The sequence below is a fragment of the Rhipicephalus microplus genome, chromosome 1, assembly GCF_043290135.1.
Source record: "Rhipicephalus microplus isolate Deutch F79 chromosome 1, USDA_Rmic, whole genome shotgun sequence".
In the NCBI taxonomy this organism is placed as follows: Eukaryota; Metazoa; Arthropoda; class Arachnida; order Ixodida; family Ixodidae; genus Rhipicephalus; species Rhipicephalus microplus.
Genome location: NC_134700.1, coordinates 260671002 through 260695923, shown reverse-complemented (window position 1 = coordinate 260695923; position 24922 = coordinate 260671002). Strand labels below are relative to the sequence as shown.

The following is a 24922-nucleotide window of genomic DNA, read 5'->3' as shown; positions in this document are numbered from 1 at the left end:
TAATTTCATAATCATTGTCCATAATTACTGTGTGTACGCGCGTGAATGTTGCTTCTGCCACTGTAGAGAGAACTTGAACTTCTTGGGCAATTTCATACGCTATTATGACAAGACCCTTTCGGCAAATGTCATCACAATTGAGGTAAGATCGACAAACCTATAGCTTTAGGCATGCGCTGTATGTACGTTTTCACAGAAAAAATACTACTCGAAAAAGAAACTAGCTTGCATGACTTCCGTTCGTAGGCGATTGACAAGCATGCCGTGGTTCTGCGGGTAGAGATCCTACTTCCTGTTATTGTAGATTGTAACTGGCTATTGTACCTGAGTTCACCACATTGTGCTCAAATACGAGTGAGTACTCACTTATTTAAATCCATGGTATTACCAGCAGGAAGAATACAAAAAATGATTTAATAAATGAGCCACCGCAACAGACACATTCTACACAAAGCTGTTGTCCGGAGGACATTACCTACACAACTAAAAGAGCTGTTCGCACATTCAAGCGCGAGGGACAGTGTCTCTCACGCTGAAGTGCCTCAGTGCGGAGACAAAAGGGCGGGATGAAAATACAGGAAGTAAGGAAGCACGGGAAAACGAGCTGGGAAGAGGGCGAAAAAAAGGCAAGGTTGCAGGGGATGGATGAAAGGCGCGCGTGGTTTGGCGTAGCGGCGGCGCTGCGAACGCAAACCCCGCGCGCGAGCGCGCGCGCGCCGCCAAATCCTTCGTGTGGGGCACCGCCCCCCTCTCCCGATTCGGGATAAAAACGGACCCGACGGTCCCGGTTCCAGTAGCGGAGTGCACCGGCTGCCCTCAAGCGGAGCGCGGAGACGTCGCACCCGCGCGCGCCCGCCAGACAGAGCCGTCAACATGTGAGAGCAGCGGCGGGTGTTCCACCCCCCCACCTCACGTTCGGTGTCTCCACGTGTGCTGTGAGTGCGTGCGACGCTGCCGTCTCTGCAAGCAGAGACAGGTCTCCCCGGTGGAGGACGTGTCTGTCGCGACTTGTCCGAGACCGGCGAGAAGAAGCCGTCTTGGTGCATTTGTCAGTACTTTTCGTCTCTTACCGTTAGCTCTTTCCCGTGGACAAGCAGTGCTTCGATATCGACTTTTCGTTTCCGCCTATTTTTCTCTCGTTTCCTGCCAACTGAAGTGGACCGCAACGATACTGTTCTCAGACGAGAAGAGAGAGAAAATCTACTGCACCATATTATCGTCTACCTTTTTTTTTTCAGTCTAACTGGACTGCTTTGGTGACGGACGTTGTCTCTGTGAAGCCGGTGTGAGACTTGAAAGGTGACTGTGCACTCCTTACTGACGTTCCTCCGGTGTGGCGTCGAGGGACGAGAAAGACGGAAGGACTCGCTCCGACATGCCAGGAATGAGACTTCAAGCGACGGTCGCGGTCCTGCTTGTGCTGCTGGTTCCTTCCGGTGCGTTTGATCCACTTTTTCTCACTCTTATTAGGTAGTTGATAAGTTCGTTAAAACATGAGGAAACATTGCGGGATATTGGGAGGTTTGTCTCACCGGTTCAGTCACTTGTTATATCTTGGGATTACAGAGTGGTATTGTGGTAGAAAAACAGCCAGATTCTATAAGAAATGACAGAGACCCAGCGAATGAGGCATCAAGTTTGGTTGTTAGCATGTTCAGTCATAACTTTGTCTGCAGTGTACCGATAATTAGGCGTCACGGTGCCGTGACGTAGATTCAACTAAGTCCGTATTCACAACATATATCTTAGGATAAAATTTTTTATAGAAGAATATTTTATTTATTCGCGATGCGGGATTTTTAATTAGTGAAGCCGGCTGATTCATAGGAGGATGCATGTGAGATAGAAATTCTGTAAATTAAGCTTCTTATGTGGTTCAGGCTTCATTGCACTGGCCCAGAACATATTGTGGCCAAACACTTGACTAAACATGAGCTTAGTTTACGCTATAATATTGACGCCCACTTCAACTGTCATTAGACCTTTCTTTTTATATTACATTCACATATTTTGCACTCCGGAAGCATTTGGTTTTATCATGCAATATGTTTCTGCCCTGAAGAGACACGTTTCACTTTGTGGTCAACGAAAGCACACCGTCTATCTTTGTTCATCAACCGCAACAGTGGATTCAATGATTGTCGTATGACGTATACCCGAGGCTCAAGATTAGAAATACGTTATTTCATTTATTTTCCCTTTGAGCGTCAGGAAGCGCGAGTTGTTCGATCTCGTCATGAATTATAACTGTTTCTCTACTGTATAGCAATCACATTGGTGGGATCACTAGGATCAGTAGGTGGGATCAGCACGAATGAGAAATGTTGATATGTCCCTTTAAAATCGGCACAACGTTACGAGGTGGAAGTAAATGATGCCGTACATGACTTCCGTGTCATGATTATCATGTTTAGATGCTTCGTTTACATTCGTCATCTGCTCACGTCTCATGATACCAAATTACGTATGTGTGGAGCTAGCAAAACGGCCGCGAGCACGCTATGAGCGTGGTATGTTGTCATGGTCCTACATGACACGCGTGTCAGGATTATCATGTTTGCACCAGTCATAGATTTTGTCATGCATTGACGTCATGTAACACCAAATTGGGTATATGTGACGTTAGCGAAACGGCCGCGAGTGCAGCATGAATGGCCAAATATACTCCAATGTAGCGTTGACGCGCGCGCACGCTGGGCAGAGCGATGCTATGTTAGCAAAACGCGAGCACTTATATTCTAACGCCAGGCGCGGCCCAGACAACACTGCGTCTCCCTCTTTTCGTGACTGAGGAATGCCGGACGCGCTGAAACGCACATGGGTCAAAGCAACGCAGTGCGGCGCGCGCCTGCGAGTATATGGCAGGACCGGCGCCTGGCGTGGCAACGCCGGTGTGACGCGACAAAATCAACGCCGGCGAGCACCCGCTCCGCGTCGCGTCGAAATGTATTGGCGTCTTGACTGTGGCATGTAGTCATGTTCTCACATAACACGCATCTCATGACTATCACGTTTGCACCAGTTACATACCTTTGACTTCCATCGGCGGCGCGCAATGCCGAGTTTGGTAGATGTGAAGCTAGCGAAACGACCGCGATCGCATCATGAGCATAGCGTGTAGTCATGTTGTTACATGACACGCATCTCATTTTCTTCATGTTCGCACCAGTATCATACCTTCGTCATCCATTCACGTCCCGTAATACCAAATTTGGTATAGGTGAAGCAAGCAAAACGGCTGCCAGCGCATCATGAGCGTGGCATGTAGTCATGTTATTACATGACACACATCTTATGATTATCATGTTTGCACCAGTCACATACCTTCGTCATCCATTCACGTACCGCAATTCCAAATTTGATATATGTGGCGCTAGCGAAACGGCCGCGAGCGCATCATGAGCATGGAACGTAGTCATGTTGTTAAATGACAGGCATCTCATGATTTCCATGTTAGGGTCTGTCGCTTGTGTTCACCATGCAATCATGTCATACCATACCAGTCTTGAAACATGTCATGTGAACGAAACCACCGCAACAGCTGCAAGACCATGATATGTAAATCATGACATTCATGACACACATATAATAATTTTCGTGCTATAACTAGCCATATATGTTCTTCATACCATCTTGTTATGCCATATCAAGTTTGGTATTAATACCATTATCGAAACGGCTAGGAGAGCTAAAAGCCGTAGGTGGTTAGATAGATAGATAGATAGATAGATAGATAGATAGATAGATAGATAGATAGATAGATAGATAGATAGATAGATAGATAGATAGATAGATAGATAGATAGATAGATAGATAGATAGATAGATAGATAGATAGATAGATAGATAGATAGATAGATAGATAGATAGATAGATAGATAGATAGATAGATAGATAGATAGATAGATACGCTCAAATTCGCCGAAGTTCGCTAAGAAAGGCTTCGCATTTAAAACGCGAGGACAGTAACTCCCGCTGGAGCAAACGAAAGCGTAAAAATTGTGGCAGGCATCAGTTTTCCTATTTATGAATTCATGTTTAATGATTTATTCTTGATTACTCACTAGTGACGTTGTAGCTTACTGGCTCCAGGTGAAGACTGGTAGGCCTATACTATCATTTATATAAAAAAAAGCACTCGCTTTAAACATACAGTTTTCTTAATAAAAACGTAGGCATTAGACAAATGCGGAATTGACCTGAACGGGACTGCGTTGCGTTATGGTGTAAAATATATAACAAAAATGATTGAAAATATCACTAACAATTTAAAGCAAATATTTTGATGAAGCATCGCACAAAAGGATCGTCAAAGCACACGTTAAGAAAGGCATGAACGAGCATTTTGTTGCTTGTTTGTGCATCTCTTTATGTGGCTGTAAGCGTGTCTTTCGTGCGCTGCATCTTGGATATAATAATAATATCAGCAGTTTTACATCTATGAAGCATGATATGGTTATAAGTAACGCCATAGTACAAGACACTACAATATTTCTCTATTCCATGTCCCTAAAGAACACTTAGGTTAAGCCCAGCTTCGCAAGTACTATGGATTACCAGCTAGAATATTTGTATATATTAAGTAGAAACATCTCGCCTGTGCTATAATTGCAGAAACATCTTGCGTGGGTATGAAATTGGGACGAACGATAGAATGTCGAATGTTTTATAGAAGTTCCTAGAAGAGGCAAAGTTAATACATCGGTGAAAAGTAGCAAAAATTATGCAGAAGTTGCACGAACAAACATCTGATGAAACTAAAGATGCTTTCGTACTCGAGGTGCGAGTTCAATGTGTGTTCTCTTTTTCCCTCACTTTAACGCTGTATTTTTTGTTCTTGAAAGAATGAAGCTATACGCTCACTTATATTACGTTGCAAAACAAGAGAGAAAAAAAGATATTGATGAGTAGCCAGCGCTTATTTGGTGACCAACATCTCCTGCTATCATGTGAATAAAGTATTTGGGTCGATTTTGTGTTTCGTCAATCTTCAGTGATTTTATTGAGTAGTGGAAGTAACGGGAAAATAGAATACGAAATTGTATTTATAAAGGCAGTTAGCATTTCAGAAAACAATTCAGAGTTTTTCTGGCGCGATCACTTTGAAAGTTTGTGCACGGTTTATGAGAAGACTAAGATATAAAGGCGCTTTTCAAGCAGATTGACCAATAAAATAGGAAGGTTCTTCAATAAAGCGTGTGACAGTTAGGTAATTTTTTTCATGACCTTCGGCGTATACCAACTTTTGATCGCTGAATCCTCAAAGGGGAATTCGTGTGCATGTTATATACATGATTATTTCCGAGACACTGATATTTATTCATTACGGCAAAAGGGCACTCCGATATGATAGCTCCCCATTTTTCTCTGCAGAGGAAGGTTTTCGATGACGTGTCATAGCCTTATTTACAATCTTGGAATAGCCCAATCAGCACCAACAATTTCTAAAGAGCATAAAATGAGCACCAAGTTTAGGCGCTAACAACACATCGGTGGAGCAAGTTTTTACGCCTAACTATAGATATTTTTAGAACGGTGCGCCATTATAGCAACAAAAAGTGTTTCTACGTATGTGACTCCATATTGTCATTATGTCCCTTTAAGCATATAGGGGCAAAAACTGACAGAATTTTCCCCTCTGTACCCAGTTTTAAATTCGCGAAAGAAGGAAACGAAACGCGCGTTGCACCACTGACATTAAAATGCTTCACATTGTAAAACATCCCCTTTTTGGAAACTCCGAAGTTATACCCATGCATCGACACACACAAAAAAGAAGGGAAAGAGAGAGAGGGGGGGTCGCAAAATGTGGGTTAGCAAAGGAGACGAGAAAATGGCTACGCAAGAGTCATTAATCCTTCAGGCCACAATCAGCAGGTAACGATCAATGTTGACCTCGGTTTTGGTTGTAATCAATGCGACTGTTTCAAACTCTCTACTATAAGCAATACATGGTATCTGTTCGTATCTGTTTAGCAAGAAAAGGGCACTCAACGTGTTTATTTTTTTTTCAATTTCTCGCTGATTCCATGATTCGTGCTCGTGTCTATTACGAAAATAAAGAATTCAACAAAGGTACCAAAAAGACGCAGTGATGAATTTGAAAGAAAGTTTTGTCGGGCTCGACACTGCGAATAAAACTGCGATGTTATATCTATGGTTTAGGGCTATTCGGTTCTGCATCGTAGTTGCACAGTTTACGCGTGCGCGATAGAAAGAGCAAAGATTGTAGAATAGTTGAGAGTAGAGTATAGTTGTAAAGAAAGGCTTTCAGTGGTTGATCTTGTTAACGAACTTCCATTTAAAGGCACGTGAACAGTAAGTTTCTCGTTTACTGCATAAAGCAGGCTGTTACGACCTCACAAATCTTATAGAGTATTGTCTACATATGAAAGTTACGCCTTGAGTGCGTAGAAGTTCAATACTTCTTTGAATTCATATGTATACTTCCATATGCCACATGGTAGAGTGAGTACATCGCGACACTTGATGGGCTTCCTAATAAGAACTCGTGAAAGCCGGGAACTTCCAGTAATTTACTTCCCACATCTCTCTAGGAGGCTCAGAAATGCTCGAAGATGGACGCACTTAGACAAGCGGGCAGCCCCAAACCGTTGTCACTTCGGGTGCAAGGGAGTCTTGGGCGTCGTGCGTAATTAACGGCTTTCTACTCGCTGTCGCTGCAGAGAGCTAGCCGCTCAGGCCTGACCCGCTTCCTTTGAGTTATTATTACGGCTTCAAGTTGTCGACGTGAAATCGGCGATGCTCCACTGCCCTTCCTGGTTCGTCGTGACTCCAGCAACAAAATACTGTCTTGCGAGACGAGCGATATTGAAGCAAACTTTCCCTGTGTGCCTTAGTCTTGCTACTTTAACGATGACAACAGCTGGTCAAGTGAGTTCATTTAGGGAGAGAGTCTTTGACTGGTTAGAACTTCACGGTAATAGTTTGCTGGAAATTATAACAGACACAGTTAGGGAGAGATGAAGTATCGCGAACCTATTTTCTTCAAACATTTATTGCTGTTGTGTTTCATGTAATGTTTGCAGATGACGTTGACGTCCATTTGTTGATGGACGCACTATAGATCAAGAGCAGACGGCATAATGTGATGAGTGTTGCGTGACGCTTGGTTTGAATCAGGTTGTAAAGCATACATACTGGAATCTGAAATTCTTGAATGAATTTGTGTTTGAGAAGCGTGCAGTGTACTGTGTCCTTGAGCGTAATAACGTTTTGTAGGCGCCGGACGCCGTGTTGTCATTTAGCTCCATGCTTAAACGTATTAACATTCTTTTGACCCCACACTAAGTCAAGATCATATTTCCCTATTGTAGCGGCTGGCGAGATAGCTGCTGACCTTTTCAAGTTGCGACGTATGGGCGCCGCTGGTATATTATGGCTGGCCGAGAAAGAATAAATTTATTTAAGAAAATAACATAGGTCAAATTTTATGATATCAAGTCCAGAAATAAATAAATCTATACATACATACAGTATGTATAGATACATACAGTAACGCACAGGCAGGTTGCCAAGAACACACGTAGGCTCTTTTAAGTTTTCATAAATTTCAATAATTTGCTCTTCCTGTTTTTTCAGTTAAAATAGATGTATGACGTATCATACATACATACATACATACATACATACATACATACATACATACATACATACATACATACATACATACATACATACATACATACATACATACATACATACATACATACATACATACATACATACATACATACATACATACATACATACGGAAGCACACGTACGAATCCAAGTGCAAGCGCGCATTGGAATGTGGTGTCACGGGAATGAGCGAAACGGAAGCGACGAATCCATTTCCGAATAAATTACGCGAATCTTTATTGTTCGTTCCGGTAGTAGACCATCCCATTCTCTTCAAATGTCGCGGTCTTGACGATATCTAGGCCTCCGACAATCCCGGTACTTCCATTATGGCCCGGTTTGTATGCTTCTTTTAGCCCCCCTTATATTCCGTTCTGACTTGTCTCAGAAGCCTTAAAGACTGCGCGGGGAGAGTGTAAGACGCGTGGTTCCCACTTCCGCAAGAAAGAAGAAGTTGACTTTTCCTTCGCTGGCAGCGCCGCACTCGGGACGAGAAGATATGCGCTAGAGGCGGTTGGTTATAAAGCTCAGCTCTGTATAAGGGTGTTGAAAGGGGGCGAAAGAAAGAAAAGAAAGCTTTTAAATTGCAAATCTTATGTTAATGTCAGAATCTGCCCTCTTTTCTTGTGTTAGTGAATACATCATCAACTTTGGTTTTCCTTCTCTTTGCTGCGTTCTCTCGCTTAGGCGATTTTATCCCAGAGCTACAGACTTGTCCCTATGGTTTTTTTTTTCTGGTGCACTGTAATAACATTTGGTCGGCGTGAGTTCTGTATCTCTACACGTCTCGTCACGCGCGAAAAATGGAGGCGAAAGGAGAGAGAGAAAGAGAGTCTATACATGACGCGGGGACAAGAGAGCCAGCGGAGATGAGGAAAAGGGTTTAAACGTGTTATACAGAGGGAAGAAAGGGAAGTGAATGAGGCATGCGGCAAGGAGTGGGAAAAACGGGAGAGAGGTCAGACGTTGTGTATGAAACGAGGAAGTACGACAGAGTGAACATGACTTGACGGCGGTTCCGTTTTCTTTGGTGTTCTTTGCCTCGCCTTGACCTCTCCCAGACGGTTGCGCGCGTCGCGGTAAAAACCTGCAGCAACGAATAGAGAGGACGAAGCATCACAGTGAGAAATACCGCTCGTAGAAGGGGTTGAGGAGTTGGAGAAATAGTAGCAATCGGTAACGCGCGAGACGAAAGCGAAGCTGGTATAAAACAAACTCGGTAGCGAGCACACACTGTATGCTAAGTTGGGCGGCACGATCGCATAGGCGGAAGACGCATTCGGAAAATGAAGGCGGAGGTGGAGCTGACCGAAGAAAGCACCATGAATTGAAGGGAATGGGAAGCCGGGGGTAGGGGAGAGAGATATGTGCGAGGCTGCCGTCTAATTTGCATGGGGCGTTATGTATGCGCCTGAAAATATCATCCTTCGCGATAGCTGTCCCAACATTCCTTTTCACGCCGCCTGGAGCCAGAAGGGAACCCTAATATATTTTGATAGAGCTCCCCCGCCGTCAGGCGCCGCATGGAAAAGCGTTTTGTGTTACCAGGCTCTCTCGCTCGGATGCGCGCGACTGTGGAAGCGGCAAGACGTTGACGGCGGCAACAGACAGTGGCGCACTGAACGGCGCTCGTAAAAAAATATTCGCCTCTTCAGGGCACGGCGTCGGCTGTCCCATGACGCGCGCTGTCTGTCACGCAGTTCGTCGTTGCCGTTGGCCCTGCGAAATTGCTGGCATGCATGTTGGTTCACGCACTTGTGAGGTTTGTTGCTTCTGCTGCTACTGATTCGTATAAATTTTGAAGCAAGGCGGCGCAATGCAGCGGCGTGTCGTCGTTCTTTAGACTGAAGTTTTTACTTTTGTTGCTGTACCCCCTTGAGCGGGAATGTTGTAGCGTGAAATTGTTCGACTGCATCGTCTTTTCGAGTGTAGTTATCGTCAATATAAAGTTTCATTTTTTGATTCCAAGGAAACGTTAAATGCGAACATTCTGCCACTGATGACGGCGCATGGCGTGGGGTGCTTGCTATGCATTAGAATTATTTTTGTTAGTGCGTCGACTCTTGTATCGAAGAAAGATAGAATAGGGCCAGCTTCCGTTCACGTCGCGTACCTTTTCCCCCTCAATACCCTTTCATGTGGTCGCACTGATGAATCGAGCCTCAGCGTACGTAAACTGCTTGTGACGTCTGTGCATTATTTTTCTTCAGCCTTTAATTCCTTCTTTCATACGTCACTGCTTCACACGCAACAGCGTGACAGGGGTATCGTTACTCTTTTATTACATTCTCTCTCTTTTGTAATAGTTTTGATAGTTCACTTGTTTTCGCAGGAAAAAAAATACCCCGACATTATGATAACATTCAAACCCGTCAAAGATGGCACGGTATAAGTGACTGTTTGAATGGAAACCAAGAAAATAAGGTTTACATAATTAAAAAAAGGAAGTTATAAATTTTTCTGAATAATCTGGTGTGGAAATGTTGTGCTTCCCTAACCATGTTGACATGTATGACAGAATAAATTAAATACCATATTGACGTCGGCATACATGTCCGATAGAAGCCAGGGGTTCATAGCTCTAAATTTAGTGTTCTTCTATTCGACTTTGCGAGATTGTAATCCTTAGCTTGATGGTTGAACAATACGCGAAGAAAACAGTGCACGCAGAGGAATGCTCGACCAAAAAAAAAAAAAAAAGTCGCGTTGTTGCTCTATGAAAGTTATGTCGTGATTCCTTTAGGGACCTTTTAGCACGTGAGCAGTTTTGAGTTACCCATAGTGGGGTGTTAGAGTGCACAAAGTTGCTATTTTTTTCAATTAACACTGGTCTTGTACGTCTGAATCAGAATTTTTAATTTCGTGTTAACTGCTGTGAAAACTTTGATAGTCATTAACGAGTAGAATAACGAGCATGTAGCGCATAGGTAGGATAATGGTTTGTTTTTAAGGGTTACTGACTATACCAAGAGAACGCGAATGAGCGAGGGGAAGACAGAAAGTTAGGTGGGAAGATGAGATTAAGAAGTTTGAGGGTATAACGTGGCAACAGCAAGCGCAGGACCGGGTTGACTGGTGGAAAATCGGTGAGGCCTTAACCCTGCAGTGAGCGTAGTCAGGCTGGTGATGATGATGATGATGATGGTGATTAACGAGCAGACAACTGATACGACGTTGCGAACGTGCAACGCTGTATATTTTTATTTTCAAAATTCAGCTACCCAAGACTATTGAATGCGTAACCAACGAGCGGCCGAACAAAAGACGAGGTCTGGTATAGACAACGGGAGCCCCAGTGAAGACAGGCCGGCCAAATTGCAACAAAGGCATTGTGTAGGCCAAGGCCTCCCTCCGCTTATGGGGACCCGTCTTGTAAATGAAGAGTCTGTTTACTCTAGCTTTGACGGAGGATCCAGTGTCGTAGGCATAAAATTTCCTCGCAAGGCGATTGTAGCTTAACTTTCCAAAAAGTTGCCCCGACTCGGGTTATAGGTGGTTCGGGCACAGAGAGCCATTCCAGAGATTAAGCTGTTCCCCTTGTCACCCCTGCCGTAGGATTAACGTGCCCTTTAAAGCCTGTGATTCTCTAATTTCGAAATATGCACGAGGACGGCCAGTTGAATCGGGCTGGGTTCACCGTATTTGCGAAATTTTAGAAGCACAAGATCAATAAAATAAAGAACTGCAAAATATCACTTTACGCCAATGGCTAAAGCATATTGCGTGAGTTTAAAGAGCTTAAACGTTGACATCTTTGTGTGGGCTGAGTAATGCTTTAGGATGGCGTATGGCTAAAGGCCCGCCGCCTGTGCGTTGCGTTGATTGCAGTGTCGGTGCAGCAGGACACGTTTCTGTGTAGGCTTTTATCTCCAAAATTAAGCTCCGAGAAAGTCTACGTTTTGGTCTTTATGTGCTGACTTGTGAGCATAACCAGCTTCGGTATATTAGTAGCTCACGAAGTTTTCACATCAGAGCGAAAACTTTAAGTAAACTTTCACTAAAGAGCTTACTGTTATGACGTCATAGCGGTTGTGACATGATAATGAAGAAGGGGGCAGTAATAGTATTCAATACGGGACTTTTTTTTAATCAAGCTTGTGCGCAGAGAGGGAAAAGCAGGAGAAGTGCTAGAAACACTGGCCATATGCACTGATATCAACAAGCACAGTCATCGGCCGTCAATTATCAGCTCGCCTGTGGCATGCGTCGGCTATTATACAAGCCTTATCGAATCTTCCAGCGTTATCGCTAATACATGCGTAAGCTCTGAAATAAACTCTATCACTCGTGTCCTGCGCGTAATCTTTCTTAATGGGCCCCTAAACAGCGTTCGCAAATTCAGAGAACAACAAAAAAAAACGGCTTGTTGTACTAAATTGCCGTTTCTCGTCTCTTTGGCGCCCTTGGGTACGATGGCGGTTTGTTTCCGTGATGCCGTGCAGAACAAAGCTCTCAATTTATTTATTTATGTATTTATTTATTTATTTATTTATAATACCTCAAGGGCCCCAGTCAAGGGGTGTTACATGAGGGGGTCGACAGTTCACAAACAGATGATTTGTTCGATGGATTCTTTGAAATGGGCGATGCTGAAGTGGTGCACGATGTCAGCAGGAAGATCGTTCCATTCTGTTGATGTTTGCACAAAAAATGAAGAGTGATGGGCAGTGGTATGCGCACGGGGTGGATAAACCGCTTTCGAATGGCTGATAAGGCATGAAAGACGATGGGCTGGAACGATAACATGGTTTAGGTGCAATGCATGATAAAATGTGTGAAACAAACACAGTCTTGAAATTTTGCGGCGTGAAGCTAAGTTAACCATGTTAGCTTGAGATTTTAGTTCGGTGACGCTGCTAAGATAGGAATAGTCAGAATAAATGAATCTGGCTGCACGATTTTGTATTGTTTCAAGCATTTTAGTAGGAGGTATTTGATGGGGATTCCAGATGGCACATGCGTATTCTAGCTTCGGGCGGACTAGTGTTAGATAGGTTAAAAGTTTAACAGAAGGTGGGGCTAGACGTAAGTTTCTTCGGAGATAGCCAAGCACGCGGTTGGCGTCATTAGTGATGTTCATAATGTGGGATGACCAGGTCAGATCTGAAGTTAGAGTGATACCGAGATATTTACATGAATTAGTTGCTGTTATTTCAGAATCAAATAGGAAGTATTTATTGGAGGAATAGGATTGACGGCGATGGAAGGAAATGACACAAGTTTTCTTTATGTTATGGAACATCAGCCATTTTTCGCACCATGATTGAATCAAACAAAGATCAGACTGTAGGATGACAGGGTCGTTAGGATTTTGAATAGGACGATAAATGACACAGTCGTCTGCGAACAGACGAATGTTAGACGCTAAGTTATTGGGGAGGTCGTTAATATAGATTAGGAATAGTAGAGGACCAAGGACCGTGCCTTGAGGTACGGCGGAGGTTACAGCGGATAGGGAGGAGCGATGGTTATTAGCACAAACGAACTGCTTACAGTTAGTCAAGAAGTCACATATCCAATTAAAAACAAGACAGTTAATGTTAAGACGTGAAAGCTTCAAAAATAATCTGTTATGAGAAACTTTGTCAAAGGCTTTTTCGAAATCCATGAAAATGGCGTCTACAGGTATGTTATTATCCAGGCTAGAACTCAGGTCGTTAACGAACAGGGCAATTGATTCATATACGAGAGATATCAGTTGTTCATTGTCTCCCGTCCTCCCTTTTTACTCTGTTGCACACCCATTCTGCTTTATCTCGCATGACTTTCATGCACAACCAACTGATTTCACTTCGTCTGATCCAGTTCTGAGTGCGCAGATGGAGATAGCAGTGAGCAGCCGACAAGCGCAAATTCCTCATAGGCGCAATGTTTAGTGCTGACATTGCACTCGTGCTTTATGAACGAATAAGTGGCGATGAGAGGACAGTGCCTGTAGGCAAGGCAGTGATGTCGAAAAACAAACCACTCCCGTTTTTGCACTCTAAAATAAAGGGGCCCTTAAAAAAACAGTCTGAAATAATCGCGAAATTTTTAAGCATTGCGGGGTGGCCTGCGACGATGCAGCCAGTGCAACCACGTTGAAATCTCAGAAGAGGAGCTGGCGTTGCATTGTTTATATAGAAGGGGCAGCTCAATGGGACTCATCCGCAGATATGGAAAGCGAGCTGGAGAGACTGAAATAAGCCAGGCTTCATCGTCAAAACGAAAGCAAGAATAGGCAGCGAGCCGAGAAGATGGAGGAAAAACGAGCCGCAAACCTAGATAAGCATAACCGTGACACCAAGCTGTAAGTTTAACCATACTTTTCGCTACGCAGACCCATACATAACTGAGTTAAGCCACAATAATTCTTTTTTTTTTGCGGGTTAAGCCCAATTGCATTAAAGTATAAGAATTAAGCTCGCGCGTCAAAAGGAGCTAGCCAGTGGCTGTCCGCCATGTCCAAGCGCTAATCTGCTGCAACGCAACCACTCTAGAAAGTACAAAAGTTTCTTATGCAAGATGGAAGCTGCTCAAATATTTTACTAGTCAGACGAAATGAAAAAAAAAAAAGAAACGCGAGGCCCGAACAAAACGCGCAGCACAGTCACAACGCAAGCTGGAAGAGTGGCCTTTCGGAGCCTCTTTTAAATGCTCTTTGGGTAACTGCTAGTAACGCACGCGCGGGGTAACCACTATGCCATAAATAATAAATTTTCGTGTAGTAGGCAGGCATTCACTATGCCATTCTTCGTCATTCTTCGGAGAAGCGTGCTACATGCTACAGACTTGCAAGGAAATTTGTGCAATTTTTCGATCATGTGGCTGACGACGATGAAGAATTATGCCTGAAGATTTGTAATGGGTTAGAGCATTCAGGAACGCAAACGTAACTCAATTAGCATTGTGTGACGCCTGGGTGTTCTTTTGCTGTTCTAAAACACTTTATTTCTCAAAATGACGAGATTCCTTTCACGACATCAAGCCTCCCAAGTCCCGTATGCAACGGAGCTGTTTTAAAGCACCAGCATTAGCTGTGTGGTAGACTACTAAACTGGCACGAAGGCGAGCCGGCTTCGAATCACATTGTGGTCTTAATTCTTTTTATTTGCTTAGTTTCTAACACGAAAGTGTTTTGTGCAGGCGTCCACCAAAATTTCAGTGACCTAATTCCGTCACAAAAGTGACGTCACAAATAACACTATCAGAAGACAAATGTTCCATAATGGTAGTCGAACCCACGACCTCTCAGTCGGTGACAACAGCTGCTGGGCATGCTACCCACTGCACCATGGCCACTTACTTTGTAACCTTTATAAAGCTCGCATTTCATATCTACCATTGCCCTCTTACAGGGCTTCTGGAAAAGTGCAATGTCGCATCTTGACCGTGTAATCCACGATTGGTTCCTTCAACGTGTCGTTGCTACGCGTCCGTCCTATTTGGAGCGTGTCAATGGAAGTACAATTTTGCTAGTTAGTGACCTTACCTAAAGCGTTGGCGTGGCTCATTGTATCCATGCGTGTAAAAATTCACAGCATAACCACGGAGTGCTTGATCATCAGTTGGGAGGAGCGTCTGCCAGTCCGTCCGCGCTTCTGTCCGTTCGTTCGTTCGTGATCCCGTCCGTTCGTCTGCACGACCGTCCATCTGTTCATCCGTCCGTCCCTCCCTGCGTTCATCCTTCCGCGTGTCTTTCCGTGCATCCGTCTGTGCGTCTGTCCATCCGTCCCTGCGTTCGTACGTGCATCCGTCCATCCATTCGTCCATTTAGTGAACACTCCAAGTACCAACACCTCGCATCTTTTCATCATATATTCACCATATAGAAGTACCACCATCCAGCGGGCATTCAAAAGACAAAACGTGCATCCGTCCATCCATTCGTCCATTTAGTGAACACTCCAAGTACCAACACCTCGCATCTTTTCATCATATATTCACCATATAGAAGTACCACCATCCAGCGGGCATTCCAAAGACAAAACGTGCATCCGTCCATCCATTCGTCCATTTAGTGAACACTCCAAGTACCAACACCTCGCATCTTTTCATCATATATTCACCATATTGAAGTACCACCATCCAGCGGGCATTCCAAAGACTAAACGAGAGGTGGTATGGCCGGACTAGAGGAGCGGCGCGCGCGCACTTTCTCATGGCCGGCGCTTCGTATATAGTTCCACCTTGCACCACCGCTAGTTCATGGCACGGCGGCCCAACCATCGTTAAACCTTGCTAAAACCAAGGAGGTTTCAACCAGCGAGCTTAACGTGGCAACTTTTTCTGGTCAGATAGGGCTCACAGTGCGTACTTTGGTTGCTAGTTTCTTTAGTAAGCATCAAAATCAAGGCAAGTTTTATTGGAGGCTAAGCCACTGATACTCGTCTTTGTAGGTTATTTCATTAGAAACAATTATCTTTCTATTTATGATTAACGTGCGCGGGTTTCGTCCTCAATTCAAAAGAGTGCGCGCGTGCCGCTCTTGTAGTGCGGCCATGGAGGTGGCTACCTAGTACTACTACTACTACTACTACTACTACTACTACTACTACTACTACTACTACTACTACTACTACGACAACTATACTATGACTACTACTGCTACTACTATTACTACTACGACGACAGCTATACTGCAACTACTACTACATACATACATTGTGGACGCTCGACTCACGTCCTAAGGAGCTTCGCCCCTAAAAATAGTTCACTAAAGCGTAGAGCAACAGACTCTATAGAGCAAAGCACCTGCTTCGCCTGGATGTAACCCCGCTTTTCCCGCTGACGCTCGCCACGTGAAAAGTCGTGGCTGGCCAACAGAAAAGACACAACGCACGTGGCACTTTCCTCTTATCGGGCAGTAGCGTTCACTAACTCAAACATGCCGCAAGTAGGTGACCTTCGCCAAGTTTGACGTACATTAACTCACTTTGTTCTGGCTTTCACGCCGCTTTCTTTGTTTTAACTATCATCCTTAACTATTCGAACTACCAAAAACATGCATGGCAGCGAATGCGTGCTTAATCAATAATGAATCATTTTTCATGGACGTTAGTCATCGGAATGCAGATGTCAATATGCATTTGCGAAAAACAGGGTTTTAGCTGTCTAACACCAACCGCTATGGGATATGCTCAATTATATCAAAATACTGTAAGCACAAAACTGTTCATTAAGGAAACTTTTGACTTTCGTGTTTTACCAATTGCTATGACTGAGGGATCAACCATGTTTTTTTTTCTTATTTTGTGCGATAGTGGTTACGGAGACCGGTGGCGGCGGCAGTGAACAACTACGGCACGCGTGACCTTTTTTTTTTTTTTTGATCTCTTAACAGTTTTCGCTGTAAAAGTGATAAAAAGCCTGGTTGCGAAATGGCGTGTGGTTATCAGGTCAGAAGGGAAACTCTAAGACGTTATCGAAGGCCGTTTTACGTCACACGACTTCCTGCTATCAACTTACTCGTGGTATATTGCCTGGTGTAGGAAGGATATGATGTAATAGTACGCAAACGTAGTGTGCAAGAATACCACGCGTCATTTAGAAGGAGCATCGGACTTGTTTTCTTTTAGATGCGGAGCATCTTATACTCGCGCCTTGTAGTGCGCCGTCCGCGCCGTCCGCACCGCTTCTCGAACATTCGACAGCTGACGCGCGCGCATGCGCCGTCGCGCCGTCGCCCACTCTTCCACCATCTGTGCATCCCTTCCTCCTCTACACACCGCGCGCGCTTCACTCCTCCACCATCTGTGCACCCTTCCTCCTCTACACACCGCGTTCGACATCTACAATTCTCCTGATTCTCCAGTGGACGCGCATGTGGCGTCGCGCTTCGAGAACATTCAACAGCTGACAGTGCATGCGCCGTCGTGCTGTATATATACTCAAGGTCGGCGCTCGCTCGCTCAGTTGCCGCTCGTCTGTTGGTTTGTACGGCGCGTCGACGTCCAAGGTCGCGGTGAAATGAATTCCAACGAATCCACAAACACAATGATCGACGTCCCTTCGACCAGCGCCGCCCTTTCGCATACGTGTGTACGTGTTCACTCATTTAACACCCCCTCCTACAACCACGTTAACCAATTTAGCCATCGACCCAAGTAAGTCGCAATTTAACACCCCATTTCACAACCACGTTAACCAATTTAGCCATCGACCCAAGTAAGTCGCACTTTAACACCCCGTTAACCAATTATATGGTCCGCATCCTTCTCAGTGTTCCCCCGAGGGAAGCTGCGGGCAATTTTTTTCTAAACTTTGTTTTTGACTAAGTTTTCTACACATTGATGGGTAAGGGGGGTGAAGGAGTTATATCAAAATCAGTATATAAATGAAGTGGAGAGAATGCAGTTAGGTCTATTTTTAATTCGTTCACAGAATCAAAGACGCACTGAAGTAGGACGTACCTTCCTAAGTGTGATTTCGAAGTGTTCCTCTCAAGGCCGTAAATGTATATATATATATATATAGGTATGAACAAATGCCTCTAACTTCGGATATGTCCCATTTCACGAGGTAATGGAGCCTGAGCAAGCGGAGCTGCGAAAACGTGCCCCACGGTTATTTCTGTCTGCTTTGTAGCTGTCATCGCGTTATTTCTGTCGGATCAAGAGACAGGGTGTAGACAGACAGAAAGACTCATTCATTTCATCCGAAATTAGGAGAGATAAAAAAATGTGTGTACTTATATGAAAAGAGATTCGTGTTCGTCGAGATCACGCAAGCACATATTACGAACTGCTACGCGTAAAGGCGGACTAATGGGTTCCACTCCCGTACATTCTGAACGCGTTCACCCATCGCCCGTTTTTAATGCATCCACGCCGTGACATCACGAGTGACTCGATTCGTTCATTGCTCTCCCGACTCTTTTATCTCACCTGGGCACCGTATGTACAGAAATATCGCACTGAGGATCGGGGAAACAAACAAACAAACAAAAAAAATTCCGGAGAAAATGTACGTACACGAACGCGAATTTCCGAAAACACGGGCGCAAAGTAGCATGTTTGCGCGATCGACTAACGCGTCAACATTTCTGAATTGCCTGCCGTGAATTTTGCTGCAAGTTTCCCAATGCGTAACACAACTGCGATAAACGTTTAAAACAGCAGCAGTAAATACAGAACACAAAAACGAGCCGGCGTATCCTAAGCGCAGAATGATTTGGAGATGGTGTATAGCGATTTCCGCACACACGGGCACGTTGCACGTTTTGCGTTTTACTGAGTTCAACGCTAGCACCACCGGCGCGATCGCGTACACATGAAATAACGCGTTGCAGCGTGCACTTTTCTCGTCAACAGCGGCCCTCTTTAGCGGCGGGAAACTCAAAGAGGAGTTGAAAGGTCGTTAGCGTAGTGCTGCTCCCACTGTTTGCCTTTCCTACGAGAGGAGTGATCTCCAGCCTCGACTCTCTTCTCATATTTGATACTTCGTCCTGGAGTGTTCCACGAAAACACGCAACGCATGTATGCCCACGAGGCAAGCCGTTATTCGCTGACGTTGGATGTGTTTTAGGCAATTTCTCCTGCACCGTGTTTTTTTAGGCGTCTGCCCCCTTCGCTGTGTGTTCAGTCTCACCGTGCCAAATGGGCTGCGATTTACGCGAACGCTCTCGGAATAGAACTGCACGTGGCAACAAGGCATAAATTTGTTCTCCAGTTTTTTGCCCCGCCGCGGTGGTCAAGTGGCTAAGGTACTCGGCTACTGACCCGCAGGTCGCGGGTTCAAATCCCGACTGCATTTCCGATGGAGGCGGAAATGTTGTAAACCCGTGTGCTTAGATTTGGGTGCACGTTAAAGAACCCCACGTGGTCGAAATTTCCGGAGCCCTCCACTACGGCGTCTCTCATAATCATATGGTAGTTTTGGGACGTTAAACACGACATATCATCAATTTGTTCTCCAGTTTCCCGCCTACTCACTTCTTTATGGAAGCTTTGATTATAAATTTTGTCAAAAGGGCCAACTTTAAATAGTTGTATAGCTGTTGTAATGCCAAAGTGCCGATGGAGGCGGAAACGTTGTAGGCCCGTGTGCTCAGGTTCGGGTGCACGTTAAAGAACCCCAGGTGGTCGAAATTCCAGGAGCGCCTTCACTACGACATCTCTTATATACATGGGGTGGTTTTGGGACGTTAAGCCCCACATATCATCAATTTGTTCTCCAGTTTCCCGCCTACTCACTTCTTTTTGAAAGCTTTGATCATAAATTTTGTCAAAAGGGCCAACTTTAAATAGTTGTATAGCTATTGTGATGCCAAAGTGCCGATGGGGCGGAAACGTTGTAGGCCCGTGTGCTCAGGTTCGGGTGCACGTTAAAGAACCCCAGGTGGTCGAAATTCCAGGAGCCCTTCACTACGACATCTCTCATAATCATGCGGTGGTTTTGGGACGTTAAGCCCCGCATATCTAATGTCAAAGTGCAGCTGCTCAAGTGTCATCTCCAGTGTATACGTAAAACGGACATCGCGATGTGTCTCCGGTGCACACTGGCACGCTAACAGCGACAGAAAAGATAACACTGATCGTTTGTTGGCCCAAGCGAGGTGGCCGGACAGTTTAATACCACGGCATCGTGGATTACTTGTTGCTATAGAATATTTGAATATCACGCACTGACGTAGCTAAAATAAGTACTAGTAACACGAAGTGTCGTAAGATTGAAACCGTTACACTATATAACTGCGTATGAACTAAACAAAAAAGTTAAATGCACGCTTTCTTCTCATATAACCAAAATTTTATATTTGGTTGATGTATAATACTGATGGGAATTATGGCTAGCATCTAATATTTCTTCTAGTGCAGTTAGTGCACTCTTTTGAAAAACACAGCTGTAAACACGCGTAATTTTTTAAAAGGGTGCGCAAACTACGCTAGAAAAAAAATTAGACACTAGAGAAAATATTAGAAATATGTTATTCAGTCCGCTTGGACCACTTCACATGAGTGCAGCTTCGTCGAAGGCGTCCACCAATTATGCGATGCACGCCGTAAATGTGCATGTGTACAGAACAGTAGATGCGTGTGTGTTGGTGTAAGTAGGCTTCGTCAACAACACCGTGCAGCTAGCACCAACTTCTTGGCAGCAGGTGCTCCAACGTCCACGATAAGCATACTCGAGACGGCACTGTATAAGTGAGCACACTTATTGCGAGCACGGGAGAGCGTTCAACACGTCGCTGCTATTAGCGACGCTGACAGCAGTGGTGCAATGATTGTCTGATATCAAAGACGCTTACCAATGTGCGCAGTTTACCTTCGGCATCGCTATTTTCGCCATTGCGTGCGTCGCGTCATCGGTGAGCACTTTCGACGAAGGTACGCTCAGATTACGCCGTGCGTGCGATAATGGAGTAATGTCGCCGTTGGCGCACTGCGCATGTGCCGCTCCTCGCTTTAGCGCATGTAGCATCGCTCATGGTAGCGTTCGGCGAGAGAGCCTACATGACTTACTGATTTAGGGTGACGTCAGTCTTTGATGCAGCAACGTTACCAAAGAGAGATGCTGCGTCATCGCGCCAGTTTGTTCCTCGCGGTGTGAGCGCCATTGTCGCGATCGCCAAGTAACCGCAGTCACTCGTCGACAAGACGGCGACGAAGGTAGTGGTAGTGCCTTAAGCGCAGCCAGTGGTGCCTCAGGAGCCGCAACAAATGCCTGGATGTTGCACACCGCTGTGCAGTAGCGACTCCAGGAAGGACGTGAAATGTTTCGCGTTCCAACTTGTCCGAGCCGACGAAACCTTCAGGGAAGCTACTACTGCGTCTCACGTTTGCTCTGTGAGTACAACATACTTTACAAAATTTTCTTGTCCTGTGACAAGTTTTATCTGTTTGACAGCATTGGTGGATCCATGTAACCGAAGGTGTCGGTGCTGTTATTACGCATTTCGAGTACGAAGCCCACGTACGGGGCACGTATACTAATGGAAACACTCTCACTATAGTAGTGAGCTGAACGTCTTTGCCCGAGTTTGTGGAAGGTCTCATTGCTAAGCGAAGGGTTCAGCAGTAATGAACGTTATAGCTGTGCGGGGACAAGTGCGTCTAGAGTTAGACGCTAGATGAGTAGTCGACATACTTACAGCACACAGCGTGGGTTGCTGAAGCACGCAGTTGTCTTTAAACCAAATCTGAGGCTTTTTCGTTGAGGCTGTACCACCACTGTCTTGTGGTGAACGTGATGGCGGTGTGTCAGACCACACTATATTTAGTGGAAGTGCATCGCCCTCCAGTTAGGACAGTCTTATAAAGCACGTTTCAAGATGCTGATACAACAAAACTGGTCCCCCTAAGTGGTCACGTAGGCTGCCTCATAAATGCAGCTAGAGGGCTACGTGCGGCGCTACTGTGTTCGCGCTGAGTGTGAACATGACTGCACATATAGTAATCTACACTCTTACTTAGACAGCCTAGTCTTTAGGCGCCATGTGCTCGTCAGTGAACTCTATGTATTTATTTTCTTGAAATAATATACAGTGTATATTTTTAAGATAGGGAACACGGTAGCGTATGGCCTGCGCACTCCATAGGCTGCTGGCAGCGCGCCCAAGCAGGAGCGAGAGCAACCACAGCCTCTTTACGCGTCATCTCTCGGCGAGCGAAACAACCATTCATTGCTTATATGTAAGCGGCGGAAAGACCGGAATCCTTTCCTTGTTGAAGGCAATAACGCAGGAGGCCGATAATCGCCGTGAAGGGGGATGGGTAGCAATCTTGCTGCTGGTTCCTTATCCATGTTTCGCTCGCCGAGAGATGACGCGAAAAGAGGCTGTGGTTGCTTTCACTCCCGCTTGAACGCGCTGCCAGCAGACGCCGGAGCGCGCAGGCTACGTGCTCCCGTGTTCCCTTTCATAAAAAAATTGACACTCTACATACACTACGTTAGGTGGATGAGACATTAAAATGACAAACACACGCCTTTAATGTTTGTATAAAGCGTGCGTCGCAAGCACACTTGGGCACGATCACATTGCGCTGGCATAAAAACATTTTTATATCATAGCGAACGTTTACCGGGTATACAACTGCACTGTCCGAGAATTTTATGAACAATGCAAGTGGCCCCCCAAAACGTAAAAAAACTAAGGCAGCTTCGTCATAATGATGCCAAGCTTGCAGAGATGGGCAGCCTTCCTCGTTTGTTTGTTTCCTCTTTCTTTCTTCCCGCCTTTCTTTCCTGACATCATTTCCAGTTTTTTCGTTTTCTTTACTTATGTTTTTCTTTCTTATTCCTCTCTTCATCGGTCGATTCATTTTTCAATTTTATAAGTGGTTGGTGTTGTCGTGTTTTCTTAGCCATAGCAGTATTACCCGCTTTTAATATCATCAACGTGCTCGATGAACAAGAGAAAGAAGGCTTTTCTAAGGCGCGAGCTCGCTTTCAATATGCTACAGGTGGCTATGCAGTATGAGGTTTTGCCCGCGTTGATACCATCATTAAGGTGCTCGAAGAACAAGACGAAAAAGACCATCTAATTTCAACATCGTCACAAAAACAAGAGGAAGATTTATCGTTGCCGGGAGGACGCGCGGAATATGGTGCAGATATATGTACCAATCCCCCAGCGTGGGTATGCGCCATATCATCAAGGATATTGACTAGACTTGATATGTACCTTTGCCTGCAAAACGCCAAGTGATGACGACTGCGTAGACGGCAGCCTAGCGCCTAATGTGCTCGACTCCTAAAAAGCTCATCCGTATAGCAGACGTGCTGGTCACCTGAAATGCGGGAAATGTATGCTATAGAATTAAGAAGTCCTGAATTTTTTTGGTACATGCCAATGAGAGCGGACGCTTACCCCCGTATTCTAGAACGTCCCTTCACTTAACGCTTCAGCTTCACTTGAGAAAGCCGATGGGAGTGCCGTCTCTACACACGGAAAGCCACTGCGTATCAGCAATTATCTGCTGTGATTCTTTAGTAGCGCAGCGTCATTTTCAGCTGAGCAGTGGCGCAGTGCTCAACTCTGCCAAGTGAAGGGTGAAAGCCGAGTCGAGGAGCGTTTGTGAATACGGGGGTCAGTCTCGATAAACATATCAACCTCTGTGGAAAGAAACTCAGCGCTAGAGCCAAGGAATAACGGACACAGGAAAGCATAAGGTATAAATGTTGGTCTTAAGAGTGCCAGGTTGGTGGAATGAAAAAAAAAAGAAAGAGAATAGAACGTTGAGCACGGAGGAAGAATATGGGTAGTGAATCTGCTTACGCGTGTGGGACTGCGCCACTTAGTGAAATGCGTTCACACAAGCTTGTAAAAACTATGACACGAATGTCAATTGATTGTCTTATGGTCCGAACAGCGACGTGGACCACGCTGTAGCAGGAATGCTAGAGAAAAACGCCTGATCGTAATATTAATGATTGTTGGTGTTTAACGTCCCGAAGCCACGATAAGATTATGCAGGGCGCGCACATCATTTACACCTAACGCGCCACTACATCTAAGTGCACGAGCCTCAATCATTTTCGCCTGTATCTAAAACACGGCCGGGATCAAATCCCACAATCTTTGAGTCAACGCTCGAGCACCATAACCGCCAAACCACTGTGGCGGGAGCAGCATAGCGTAGTACGTTGTCTTACTTTACTAATACAACCACCTTTCTTTAATCTGTTTAACTTTTAATACCAGAAACCGCATTCACGTTTCAAAATATGGGCGCAGCACTAACAACTTATTTCATAAAGTGGCCAATGATTCCCTAGTTAACTGCACCCTGCATGCGTTTTTTTCTGAAACGCAACCATTGACAGCTACAGTAAGCAGGGATGACCAAATGAACCAATAGGTCCTCGTTACACCAGCACCTTTACTCACTGTAGCAGTGCTATCCGGTCTGGTCTAGTAAACAACCGTAAAGCGAGGTGGCAAAAGCAAGTGCGATAAGCTTGCGTCCGTCAAGCTGACGTGAAGAGCTTTCGGGACTGACTCGCTAATCTACGCTGCCAACGATGTTCTCTTTATAGAAGTTCTAGCACACAGTGGGGTTTCAATGCACGTCGGAATGGCCGAGGTTGCGAGTGCGTGATAAGCGTAGCAACAGGTTTTTTTTGTTTTCTTTTTCACTGGCTAATGAGGCGTCGAATCCGCGAAGCTGCCCGTACGCGTCTGCTGATAAGCATACAAACGAGGCAAGTGCAGTGAGTACGAGAGCTGTCCGCTTGCCCATCCCCTGTTGTTCCCGGAACTATTGCATCTTGACGCGGACTATCAGTCAGTTGCCCTTTGAAGAGTTAAAAAAAACACGGCATCAACCACACTGCTTCTGCTCGGCTCAGTTCCA

At 45.1% G+C, this 24922-nt stretch overlaps 1 protein-coding gene across 5 annotated transcripts in view; it reads left to right on the top strand.

The window, feature by feature from the left end:
* Nucleotides 1-814: 814 nt before the first annotated feature.
* LOC119169137 (lachesin-like) overlaps nucleotides 815-24922 on the top strand; it is a 157691-nt gene continuing 133583 nt past the window's right edge. For 3 of the 5 annotated variants that reach the window (XM_075893930.1, XM_075893936.1, XM_075893928.1), the window contains exon 1: nucleotides 21048-21412. In XM_075893930.1, coding sequence (XP_075750045.1) covers nucleotides 21340-21412 — 73 coding nt within the window. In that variant the 5' untranslated portion in view covers nucleotides 21048-21339. Of the gene's footprint in view, nucleotides 1437-21047; nucleotides 21413-24922 lie in introns of those variants that run through there. The other 2 variants (XM_075893927.1, XM_075893920.1) reach the window with 1 other exon arrangement.